Below are 12,933 nucleotides of genomic sequence, written 5' to 3'. Positions count from 1 at the left end.
GGATTCTCCATCTGACTTAGACCAAGATGAAAGGACAGACCCTAATCCACTGAGGCTTGACTAGCAGACTTGTTTCCAAATTCTTCTCCATCACCTCAAACAGTTTTGTTGGTCCTCTCCTTGGTTTGTTCATTCCCCCTCCTCCTACACACAACACCTGGGCTCTTCCCCTCGTCCATACCAGAGCTATTACTCTTTTCCTGCTCCTGAAGCTTGGCTTACACAAATCATTTGAACTGAGTTAACATCCCCAGGAACAGATGGGATTTTGTATCAACGTAATTAAATTGCTACAGCCTCTGGTAAGGACAGAGTTAGATCTTGATCTTACACGGTTTTAATCAAAGAGAGCGATGACCCCAGATCAGACTCTTATTTTAGTTGAAAGCACTTCCAGCAACACAACTTATCCACTTCAGCACACCCAAGCAGTGCTGGGGGCACATGTCCACCGCTTCAGTGGGTTTCTAAGTCTCCCTGATGAGAAGAGTACCAGGAGTCAGTACCTCTGGTGCAAGATGCTATCGGGAACATCGAAAGAATGAATGGATAAGACAGCAGTCAGTACCATGCAGGAAGATTACTCATATTTTAAATATTACACCCTCTAAAAAAAAAGAAAAGGAAAGGCCCATTTACTTCCACAGCAGAGCAGAACCTCTCATTCTGAACAGCTATAAAAATTATCTTCAAAATCATTGGAAAACCCCTGTCATGGAAAAGCTAGCTACAGAAACACACAGGAAGGAAGGAAAAAAAGGAGCCAGGGGTTGCAGGTACTCTGTTATTTATTGTACAGTATTTCACTGAAAGTACAAAGGCATCATCAGTATTCACCAGAATTGTAACAGGTACATTATACTCCGTGTTAAAATGTGCTACTTTAATGATGCAAGACAGAACACAAATTTAGAGGAAGAAAGCAAGGAGTTTAAAAAAAATGTAAAAATACATTTTTAGTAACTGATCTGTACAAAGGAAACAAAACAAAACAAAACAAACAAGAAACCAAACCAAAGTGTGGGGATTAGAGCCCTCAAAGTCATTTAAAACGACATAAAAAGGCACTGTTATCTACCATGTAATTAGGACCTTCAGGTTCTGCTTCCTTCATACTGATGACTGTGGGGGTGTGGGAAATACTGTTACTAAAATGATCAAACTCTTACAAAAGTATTTACAGAGAAAGGCAGAAAAATTCCCCTACTGTTGTTCCAAAAGAGAAACATTTTCCCGGTTGCAGAGCAGAGCCTTACTCCCTACCCTCTCGTCCCAACCGTGCCAGAGCTGTGACCTTGAAGAAGCAAGTAGTGACGGGGTAGGAGAAGCTGCCAGAGTCCTTCTAACAACGGGAAAGTGTCTCTCTCACCTCTGCTTTATTGCTTTAAACTCTCCTATAATCAGGGGAGCTAGAAAATAAAATAAAACCCCTAAACCCCACATGACAGCCCCAAACCATCTGAGTCATCCTGGCTGCAAGAAGATGGGGCAGGTGATCAGGACAAGATGGGGAGGACCCAGAGGAAGAGCTGGCTGGAGCTTTCTTTCTAGAGAAGAGGGGAACAGACGGGGACAATAACACTTCAGACTACCAGACATTTTGTGCCACTTTTCTAAATCTTCCCCTGGGAGCCTGACAGCGGTCAGCGTGTCAGTAGGAGCAAACCCAGGGCACACAAACCCAACAGCCAAAGCATCTGATGGCAGCCGTGGGACATCCCCAGGACGCTTACACGTGAGCACTCTTCGCATGGGTTGGGGAGCTGGATCCCGAGGCGTAGTAGAAACGGTTTTCACCGAATGTCTGGGCATCTCCTGAGCAGCAGACGATGACAGAGCCACCGAAGAGGCAGAGGGCAGAGCCGATCCAGCCCGTGTACAGGGAGTAGCCAAAGCTCATGATGGTGGTCTCGCGGTGGGCACACACGGGAAACCAGATTGTTGCAACGACGCCACACATGGCTGGGGAGGGATGGAAAGGAAAGGTCAGTCCAGTGTGTCACCCCGCCTCAAAGCACACCAGAGGGAAGGGAAGGCTGTGCAGGACAGGGGACGGAGAGGAAACCCATCCTTTCTTTGAAGTCCCATCGTGGAGCTCAGGAGCACCAGTATCAGGGCTTGGTCCCCAGGAGATCTCCAAGCAGGAGGCAGCGTGGGAGCCTCACAGTGAGAGGGATGAAGACAGAACAGGCATCCCTTTCAGGAACCAACAAACAAAAAAGAAAAAAAAAAACTGCTGCTTGCCACAATCTGATATATTTATTACAAAGGAAATAGATTTGTTCCCTAGAAATATCTTTAAAAGGGAAGAATAAAAGTCATCCCTGAAATCGATGCTCTGGAGAGCTGCAGAATTAGGACTAGGCTAGATATGAAGCAAGACCACAAAAGCTGTGTGCATTGGTGAGACAATAAAATCGTTGGACAATCTCAACCGGCTTAAATCACTATTACTGCCTGAACTTATGTGCTATGTCCTCAGCCCAAGTCAATCAGCATCACTGCAGTTGCCCTACTGAATGATCACATAAACTTTACTGAAATATCCCAGCATTTGGTAAGACAGAGTAGGGTTTATAAAATACAAGCAGAAAATGGGCAGGGACAAAATAAACAGCTGTACAACATTGATTTTTTGGTTTGTTTTGTTTTTATGAAGAAGGACATGTCTCTGGAAAGAAGATTCCACGTCCCTATGAAAAATTTCTCTGTATCAAGTGATGGGGACAAACTCAACAAGGCTCTCCAGAAACCTATTGAATGGAACAGAAACAGGACCTCACCTGAAGCAAAACCAGTATTTTACCTAGAGTCTACAGTGGGTCAAAAAATGACTGAGGACTTCAAATTTTGCTTGAAATTCCCTAGTATTTCTTCCCATGAAAAGCAGGAAGGCTGCTGTGGTGGTGCTGTGAGGGCTGTGGGGCAGGTGACGTGTGAAGGAGAAACCCTCAGGATGGTAAAGTGGGTTCAAATCCAGCCAGGCTAGAAATCACCATGTTTTCAGTGTGCAGCACACATGTATGGTTTGCTCCAAGCAGGGACAAAACACGTGCCCTGCATTCTCCTTGTGCTACACACTCACTGCCCTCATCGAGGGTCCTATTCCCATCCTGCAAAGGGCACCAAGGACAACAGGAGTCGATGGTGTTAATCACCTCACAGGAGCAGGTCCTAAAACAATACTCCTTTATGGACTGTACATGTGAGAAGAATTAATCTGTCAATATTTATTTGCCTCCGTGACAAGCTGTGCAGGACTCCATCCTTGTGGGTATCAGAGTATCAGAGCAAAACAATAACAGAAGCGTGGCAGCAGTACAGATTTCCACCGACCATGCTAAAAGGTATCCGGAGACAGTGTCAAAAAATTAAGGTTGCAAGAGGAAAAAATAAATATCTATGAGATTAAAAATAAAATTGTTTAGTTAAAGTGGAGAACAAACCATAGCTCCTGGCCAGTACAACAGAAAACCCATCCCCGATAGCTGGAGTTATTGCGAGAGAAAATATTTTCTTATGGAAAAGAGAAGAACATTTGAAGGATGCTAATAAAGCCAGTAATAATTTTGGGCCTCCTCAAAGCAAGGACCCTGTGGCTTTGGAAGGAACTTTAAGAGAAGACAAGGAGGGGAGAGCAGCATTTTTCCTGCCTATGTGGATCAGTCCTACAAACAGCTCATGAGCCTCTAACGCTATAAAACAAAAATGTATCAGTTGGGAATCTGCAAAGCATTCTAATGGGCTCCAGAAAAAAAGCTTCTTTGTTGTCCGAAAAAAACACAATCATCTTTTCTTTTTCTGTCAGTAGTAATTATACATATACATTTATGTCCATAGACTATAAGAGCCTTATCTACCCAGATCCTCCCCCACAACACAGGACTGAAGAAAACACTTGCACTGGGGTGAGAAGAGCTCTCAGGGACGCCAACACAATGGCATCTCTTGTACACGGGGCTCAGCTACATGTAAAACCACCTTATCTTAATGCTGACAATACTAGAAAGCTGTGAAACACAAGCCAAGGACTTTGCACGGGTTAGTTTGACCTCGAGGCCACCAGCTGCCGTCAGTCACCGCTGACCCTGTCGCTCAGCAAGAGGGACGCCCTGAAACAGGACTGGATTTCATTGCTCTGTGTAGATTAGATGGGGTTGTAAATCCTCCGAGAAGATGTGAAAGAGACAGATTGCAATTGAAATATTTCTTGGTGAATTCAAATTTTGGTCAAGCTATATCACAGAGGAAGGCTGAAAAAAAGTTGATCTGCCAAGAAACCCAAAAGGATTGCAAAAGGCAGTTTAGGGCAAGTTTCGAGTACTAAAAGAGCTGCCTACAAGGATGAACCCTTTGTATAGAAATTATTACCCCTTTTCTTTTGTGCTGGTGCCAAGGGACTCTTTGCCTCTCTAAATACGAGCGTCTTCAGAGAGCAGAGCTGCTATAGTCAATATAATCTAGTGGAAAAGTAAAAGTAAAGTCTGCAAACAGAAGGAATATTTTCTATCAGACAATGTCAGTTGGAAAAGCATGCACATATTGGGGCACACACAAACTGGAAATCTTGCCTGCTTTTTGCAGCTGGAGTAGGCAGCCCTGCAAAATTAACCTCAGTAATACTCAGTATGGTTGTCCTTGCTCTATCAGATCACTGTAAATCCACAGGGACACATCCCAGGCTCCCAGCATTTCTAAGTCGCTTTTGACTATGGACTTGCAGTAGCTCAATCTGTTGAGCTGAAACTCATTACGGCCATAATTTAATTCAGCGTTATTCTACATATTCTGCGTTACAGGCATAATTTAATCGGATGGAAGTAACATAGACGAGAAGCACAGAAGGTGCTTGGGGAGGTGGGGGAGATGGAGCAGGATTTCTGTAACTCAAGGGACAGTGAGTCCCTGCCACACTCCTTAACAGTAAGTTAAGCCTTTCTGCGGAAGAAAGAATACTTCTCTTTCACTGCCAAATTTAATTATTCTGAGTTGCTGACTCAAAATCACACAGATTTCTCTTTCAAAGCATTTGGACAAAATAATAGATACCCGTGATTCCTTTTTTCCTATGTTCAATGCAATCATTTTATCTTGGTATCTGTTGTTGTACAAGTAAATCTCATGCAGTGTCCAGAAAAACTTATTAATATCCTTTATTTAGTATGCAATAGCTAACATGGTAATTTTGCAGTCATGATTCCCAATAACTAACATATTTTTTCGTCTGTGTTTTCCAACGGCTCGAATCCCTCACCTCCATTAGCAAAATGCCTGCTTGGTTGCCAGCACGGGGTCCCCCAAATTAGTATCAACAACACAGGATGGGCCAGGGTTTTTCCATCAACACCAGCATATGAAATGTTTTCATACTGGCTGAGAGCAAACCTCTGCTGATGGTTGTTTTCAGCAATAAGTCGATTCTCTTGGACAGATGGGATCCAGCAAAGATATAAACACATCAGCAGGCAGGATAGGAGGGTGTGCACACAGGTTGCGCTCTGCAGCCTGTGATTATCAGCGGACAGAACAAAATCACTGGAATATCTGAGCCCCTTGTTTTCCTGGCAAGTTTTCAACTTTTTTTGTGGTTATTTTTTTTTTCCACACTGTTTCAACCCCTGTTTTCCTTTTTAATTTCAGTGACAAACTGCCATCCCTTCCCTGAGCAACAAATGAAGTTGGCCATGAGGCCAGGTCCCCTGACTGCATCTATCTCCACTCTGTATCTCTGCTATATTAGTGAGTGTTTGGGGGTTTGTTTCTTTTAACCAGAGCTCTGGGAGTTGGTCTGCACTTAGAGGAAAAGGTTGGAGCCTGTGCGGGTGGGGAAAACCACACATGAGAGTTTAGTGGCCAGAGAGTAAATAAGAACAGTCCAGGCCATATTACTTCCAGAATATAACAAATTTTAAGTCAGTATTATGACTTTCGAGGCCTGATTCATGCTTATTAAATGCTCTGGAATGGTAACACCTCATTTTGTAAATAACAAATCATTAATCAGCTACAATAATGTTAAAGTCCCAAGCTCTGTACATTATTCTCCTTCCAAAGGGACTGTCTTGCTGATCAGTCTGGAACATTTGGGGTTTGTAAAAATAAATGTGGGTTAGTTTGGTTATTTAAAAAAAAAAAAATCTTCAGAGACAAAGGAGCTTATTTATTCTTCGTTTGGGATCTGACAAAAAGAGTATTATTGCAATTGTGACTAAAATATTATTGTAATTGTGACCAAAACATTGTGACCAGGCTGCTGTTCCCAGCCCAGATCATTCAGGGTTTCACCAGCATGAAGAAACCACTTCACCTTCAGAGACTTCAAAATTCACAGGAGTAAAAACCAGTAAGAATTCCAAATCCAACCCAAAGAGCACTTGTCTGCCAGTGTCTCTGTAAATACACATTTCCTTTCCTCACAGGATCTACTTAGCAGGAAATTCATGTTCTGAGGCAGAGAGGAGCCTGGCTTTTGGGGCACCACAACTCCTCCATCCTCTTGCATTTATTCGCCTGCTAGGTGTTACACCCCAGCAAGACCAGGATGGGAGAGGGGCACACAAGATCCCAGACCCTGGTGCAACACTGCAAGATATGGGATTTCTCTTATTCTAATGCAGCATTAGCCAGTACTGCCACTGCAATTTGTCTGCCGGTCCTGTAATCCTGTTGCCCTTTTGCAATGCAGTTTTAAGAGCAATGCTCTTGCCTCCACATCTGCAGCCATGCGAACGGGGATGGTATATGGCACAGTTCTCCTTGACTGGAATTGAAAACTCGTGGGTTTTTGTGACAAAGCGCAGCTCTGCTGGGCTTCCTCCATCCTGTGCAAGGAAATCCAGCAGAGAAGACTTGTCTGGTGCTAAAATTTCATTCTCAGGGAGGAAAAAAACCCATTTTTTCTTTCACTTCGCCAAAGCCAATACCTGACTCCAGGTTTCAGGATAGGGATGAAGGTCACACATTCCAATAGCTAACGTGGCTGTTCATGATCGGCACGTCCTAACCAGGCCCTATAAAGCTGATTTTAGGATTTCCAGCTATGGCAATGTGCCCTTAAATCCCACAGATGTTGAAATGGTCCCTTGATATCAGTCCCTTAGATTTTGGATGTACTGACTCATACTAACGGCTTCTCACCAATGCATCAGAGGAGGGACCACTTGAAAGGAAGGAGCATCCAGAGGACAACCCCTCTGAGCATGCAGCTGTATCCAGTGCCCACTTCAAAAAGAAAAAATAAGGAGAAGAAGAAGCAAGAAGATGGGCATGATGTCAGTGCAGGCTGCCAGCGACCAGCAGAGCCACACAAAGAGGCCACTTTCCCTCCCCCATCCTTCTCTGCCACGCAGACGGGTAAAAACAAGCCACCGCAGCCTGTTGCTGAGATGACGAGGCTTCAAGAACATGCAGGTGTTGCATTGGGGACAATGAGCTCCACAGTCTGAGCCGCGCAAAACAATCTCCTCTGCAGGCACTGAGGGTGGGAAGAAATTCCCAGGGGGACTTGGAGGGCAAGGCTGGCCAGAGGGGGTTGGGAGGCACTGGGGACATGCCACCTCCTGGCTTCCTCCCCTGCTGTCCCCGCAGCACCAGCACCCCTCAGCCACAGGCTTTCCCTCTCACACACCTCAGCTTAAAGTGACTTGGCTGCATCTGCAATACTCAGAGAAATTTGCAGGATATTCCTTCCCTGTAAGCAGCCTGGGGGTTTAGACCCTTTTCCAAAATTAGCATCGCTTCCGCAGCACACCAGCAAAACCAGCGCCTCCAGGCAGCTGCCTGTGTGCAACCACTGTCCCCCTCCCACAGACACAGGCTGTGGCTGTGCCCGAGGTCTCCGCAAAACAACACATAGAGGGGTTTCACAGCCCTCCCCTCATCTTGCTGCTTCACTCCCTGACTCCTGTCTTCATCCTCCCACTGCTGCTCGTGCCTTTTATCCACCCCAGAGACCACAGCAATGCCGTAGAGCTTCAGGCTCAGCCCAGCCTGGACAGCCACACTCTCAGGTGAGCACACTCAACCAGCTTGCACTACACCGTCCTGGAGCAGAACAAACCTCCAGCTCTGCACACACGCGGGGCTGGTGGGTGCCTTACCCAGGAGGATGATGAGGATCCCTCCCAGCTGGGAGCGCCGGTACTTGGCTGCTCCAGGCTCGTGGCCCATCCGGATGCAGGGCAAGACTGTGATCAGCAAGAAGATGGCGGGCAGACCCAGGACGGAGGCGGCGATCATCAGTGCTCGACAGGCTTGGACATACCCTGTTGGCAAGGCAAGGCAAGGAGATTTTGATTGCAACCTTTGGACAAAGGCTCCTGTTCGATTAGCTCCCAAGACTTGCATGGAGAATGGGAGACATGTTCAGTCCTTTGTGTAAACAATTAAATCTTCACTGTGCATAAGACAGTGCGACTGCAGAACAGTGGGTGGTGCAGGAACACGGGATGTGCAAGCTCAAACTTTTCAAACAGCTCTGACTGGAAAATACATGCTTTTCCCAGCAAGACGCTGAGAAATCAAAGAGCTGGGAAACAGGGGAAGGGAAAGTAAAAGAAGCAGCTAGGAAGAAGTTTTCCTACATCTTCACAAAGACAGCCTCGGTCAAATAATAAGAATTTAAAGTCTTAAAGAACAGCTTACTGTGAGCAGAGAAGGTCCATAGTCACCCAGAGGAGAGTTGAATAATTGAAGACCCACTACTAAAGCATGCAGGTTCATGAGATACCACTACCAGCTGACCTGAGGATTGTTGAACTGGAGGAGCAGGGATGCTCACCAACCACAGCCATGTCCTGATGTCCGTGGTGGAGTCTCAGCCCTGTGGTGGGGTCTCAGGGGAGCCCCATGGCTTGAGCTGATGGCTGGCACAGCTCTTCCTTAGGATATTTGAATATATGTATTCTGTCTATATTATTTATTTTATATATCATTTTCTATGTGTAATTTATATATAAAATATAAAAAACCACATGTAAATCAAAAAAAAGGTCATTACTTGCATGCAAAAGAGGAAAAATCAGTGCCAGGTTTGCTCCAATGTCTGGTGAGCCTCCACCAGCTCTCGGGACAGCCTCAGCAGGGCGAATATGCTGACTGTCCTCTCTTATTAACAATATGAAGCTGCCACATGCAGACATGAAGTTTTGTTATGCCTCAAACAATATCAGCAAAACGGGGCCTCAAGCATGTCCCGCTGACATACAGATAAGACATCAGGAATGAGGATTTTACTGTTCCTGGAAATGTAGATTTTGTGTATATTGGATATTTGCTTGATTTTTCAAGAGGAAACTTAACTCTTTTTAGAGCTACCTGAGGAGTCCAGGGCAGAAAGCGAGACCCTAAACAAGTGAGCTGGCAGTGCCCAGTGCGGTTTCTGTGCAATTGATCCCAATTAAACAAGCACACAAACACTTTTGTTTAAGGACTTAGTTGACAAAAGACTCTTAGTACATTTCACCTATCAGGCACACCAGGATACATTTCTCTCCCCTGGAAAGGTGTGGGTATCCAACAGGTTACAAGCAGAAGCATCTTGCTTTGTGATTTGTTTCTGCTGGAGAGAAGCATTGCATTCTGCTGCTGAAAGACCTATTTATCTATTTATTAAATTTCATTCAATAATGTTTTTTTTCAGGGCAAGCCTTTTCTCTGCCTTCTGTGCTGGATTATACTGAACAACAGTTGCAATAAGGAAGGTAAACCTATTAAAATCAGAGTATATGTACACAGAGAAAGGGAGAATAGAAGCTAGTCTGAGAGATTCAATATTGCAATACAGACAAGGCTCTGTGACAGAGAGAAATTCAGCAATAATCTTTCTAACCTTTTATGAAAACATTTTGAAAACAGTTTAAACAAGTAAATAAACAAACAGTAAAGAAAACTACAAGGACTGGTTGTTTCTACCCCGTCAGCTATGGAAGAGACATCTCTGAAATGCAGGAGGAGGTGCAATCTAAAGCAGCAGAATGAAGTGCTACAGAATTAAAAGTGATTGAAATAGGTGAGATCATTACCTAAGGTTACCGGGACAAGGCCACACAAGAATTTGGCAGGTTTATTTGGCTCAGAAGATGTATTAATACTGATGAAACAACTTGCTTAATTTTTGCTTTCAGTAAACTAGATGAAAATTACTAAATAATTAGAAAATATCAAGACAAGTTAAATGTAGTTACCTCTGTTTACCATGTAAGTTCTGTCTTGTCTTAGAATATGTGGGTTGCACAAGACCATCAAGACTAACAACAATCTTCCAAAAGGTTAAAAGCCACAGCAGCATTAAAAATTGATGCTGAAGTACTCATTATACCAAAAAATAGTTTTAAGGCATAGAATCTTAACATCTGTAATTGCTCATCATCATCCCCAAACAAAACTGAAAGTAGTCTATTGTATCTCAAAGTACTCTATTATACCTCAATAAACTATGTGTTTTACAATGCAATCTATATACTAGATGTGAAAGTAACAGCAAGCAATGATTAAACATTAACTGGACTTTAATAGCCACAGATAACACATGATAGCTGGGTATGATTAAAACCAAGTATAATTTAATGAGAATCACATTAAGAGCTATCATTAACATTCTTTAGCATATTTAATGGACCATCTCCTGTGCTGATGAAGCTGAAGGAGCTTCTCCATCAATTCATCCTGCAGCAGGACCTGGCTGGCTCAGAGCAAGGCTTGGGTGGGAAGGAGGAGGACAGGGATGCCCGTACCTGGCAGTATGAGGATGTCCACGAGGGGCTTGCAGTGATAGAGACCTGTCGCCATCACACAGTCTGCCCACAGCCCCTTGGATCCCAGCTCATCCATTTTCCTGCAGGTGGTGATGGTGTAGCCGCAAGTCACCACCCAGTCATTGGTGGACGTGGCCACAATCACCCCGATCCACCCGATAAAACTGCAAACAACTCCAGCCAGGTGCAGGCAGGTGGCCACCATATCGATCCCTTAGTGGGGCAAGGTGGACAAGGAGAGTGTCCCTAGGGGTTCAGCAAAGCCAGGCACTGAGATCCTGGCTGTGAGGACCTACTGGGAGCAGAAGGGACGAGGTTTGGTGGGAAGAAGTCCCTGAGTGCTGTTGCGGTGCTCGGCTGTCTCTGCCCAGCTCCCTCCTGGGGAGGGGTTAGAGCTGCCTCCAGCCCCATCACGCATGGGAGGAGCGAGCGGGGAGCCCCAACTCCTGCCCGTTCATCAAGAGAGTCGGAGGGGAAGAAGGGTGTGGAGGGGAGGAAACACAGGATTACACCCACCCGTGCTGGAAAAACAAACCAGGCTGCTTGATTCAAATGGAAAAACAGCCTGACTATTGAAAATATAGCAACAGGGGAGAAAAAATAATTCAGCTTTTTTGAGGTAAACATAAACAATCACACTGATATCTCTTCATGGAAAGATAAGGCATGGAATGTGGTGAACAGAGTTACTCAAGAGGTGGGACTGATCACCTCATCAAAGCCACCAGCGCAGCTGCAGTAAAGGGACAAAGTGTGTCTTGGGGCTTTTCTGATGTTTTCAGTAACTACAAAATGCTAAAAGACCCATTACTGCATTCTGCACTTGTGCTGGGATTTTCAGCAGTATTAACTAGCGCTCGGAGAGTCTTAAATATGTGTTTAATAGCATCTTATTTCCACTTTTGAATGCTAAAATAAAAACAAGCCACTCTTTACTCAGACTGATTATGGGTATAAATTTTAGGCTGCTTGCTAGAACAAGGAACAGCCCACTTCAAAACGCCAAAAGAAGAAAAACTCCAGAGCCTGTTCCACATCAGGAGAAGAAATAAGCAGGGAGGTTATTTTGCTAACTTTACTTTGTATTTTCACAAGCACGTATATACGCTTTTGGGTGCCAACACATCCCTAATGAAATTTCATCCTTGTGCGTCCTCCGGTGCTGCTGATTTTGCAAGGGGAACTGGTTTTGCAGATAGACGTGCCTGGAGGGACCACTAGCGGAGAGCTGTCCGCATTGCGGCCAGGCGGGAGAAAGCAGGCAGCAAAATGACAGAACAATGAATTGGATTCATTCCTAGAGCTGCTAGTGAAAATGAAATACTGAAAGCTACACTCCAGGATTAAGGTGCCAGGAGGGAAATACATCCTGCTCCTCATCCAACAGTATTTTTCCCAGTCTCTAGCAAATTAAGTGAAAAATATGAACGAGACCATTCTAAGCTCCATTTGTCACATGTTCCTGAGATTGGAAATTCCAGGACACAAGGCCACAGTTTTGTTTGGACAAAGCTTCACCTGAACACTGGAATTACTATATAAATAGCTGAAAACGATCCTTGAAGAGAAGTTTTTATAATAAACAGAAATTTAATAGTAGTTTTCACATTTGTTTTATATTGTTGGCTACTTCTTGGGGTTTTTTCTACACTTGATATTATGGTAATTTTGGGAATTGGACCCTTCTTGGACCACACAATTGCATTGGACAGATCACATGTCACCTCCCAAATTTGGAAGGGGACGGGCTGACAAATGAACGCGCTCCTGCCTCTCCCCTTCACTGCCTCACTTTGCATTTTTTCAGTCCAATATTTCCTCCATCTAACTCTACAGCATTCTGCAAATTAAACACCTAGGCCTGTCTGCATCAAGTATAACTGTACTCAGCTTAATACTGCTCTTTGAATACCAGGCGTAAGGATACTTAATCACTTCGGGATGACTGACCCCAACCTCTATCATCTAATGATACCGTCACCACACAACCCTTTGGAGTTTAAAAACCATGCATATTCTCTAAATCACACTAATACTTAGATTTCTAACATCCTTCAAAGTATTTTTTTCTTCAAAATACCAGAAAATTTTGCAACACGCTGATATCCCATTTAATCCCAAAGCTGGTGATAGTGCAGGACCATTCTAATGCACACAAAAAAGAGCAACTTTTAAAAAT

The 12,933-nt window shown here is 44.3% G+C and overlaps 1 protein-coding gene across 1 annotated transcript; it reads right to left on the bottom strand.

Moving 5' to 3' along the window:
* Positions 1 to 770: 770 nt before the first annotated feature.
* CLDN11 (claudin 11) lies at positions 771 to 11,165 on the bottom strand. The gene is made up of 3 exons (XM_065844905.2): positions 10,734 to 11,165; positions 8,100 to 8,264; positions 771 to 1,962 (listed from the first exon to the last, which is right to left on the bottom strand). Exons 1-3 carry the CDS (start codon positions 10,957 to 10,959, stop codon positions 1,730 to 1,732), a joined length of 624 nt encoding a protein of 207 aa, XP_065700977.1. The 5' UTR covers positions 10,960 to 11,165; the 3' UTR covers positions 771 to 1,729.
* Between the last annotated feature and the right edge of the window lie 1,768 nt (positions 11,166 to 12,933).

This window comes from Patagioenas fasciata, chromosome 9 (genome assembly GCF_037038585.1).
Source record: "Patagioenas fasciata isolate bPatFas1 chromosome 9, bPatFas1.hap1, whole genome shotgun sequence".
Taxonomy (NCBI): Eukaryota; Metazoa; Chordata; class Aves; order Columbiformes; family Columbidae; genus Patagioenas; species Patagioenas fasciata.
Note: the sequence above shows the minus strand (reverse complement) of the source record. Positions and strands in the feature narration are given on the sequence as shown.

Coding starts and splice junctions, on each gene's coding strand:
- CLDN11 (XM_065844905.2), bottom strand. CDS start 10,959: ATGGTGGCCACCTGCCTGCACCTGGCTGGAGTTGTTTGCAGTTTTATC. Junction 8,265..10,733: donor GGACATCCTCATACTGCCAG/GTACGGGCATCC, acceptor CCTTGCCAACAG/GGTATGTCCAAGCCTGTCGA. Junction 1,963..8,099: donor GATCCTCATCATCCTCCTGG/GTAAGGCACCCA, acceptor ATCCCTCCCCAG/CCATGTGTGGCGTCGTTGCA.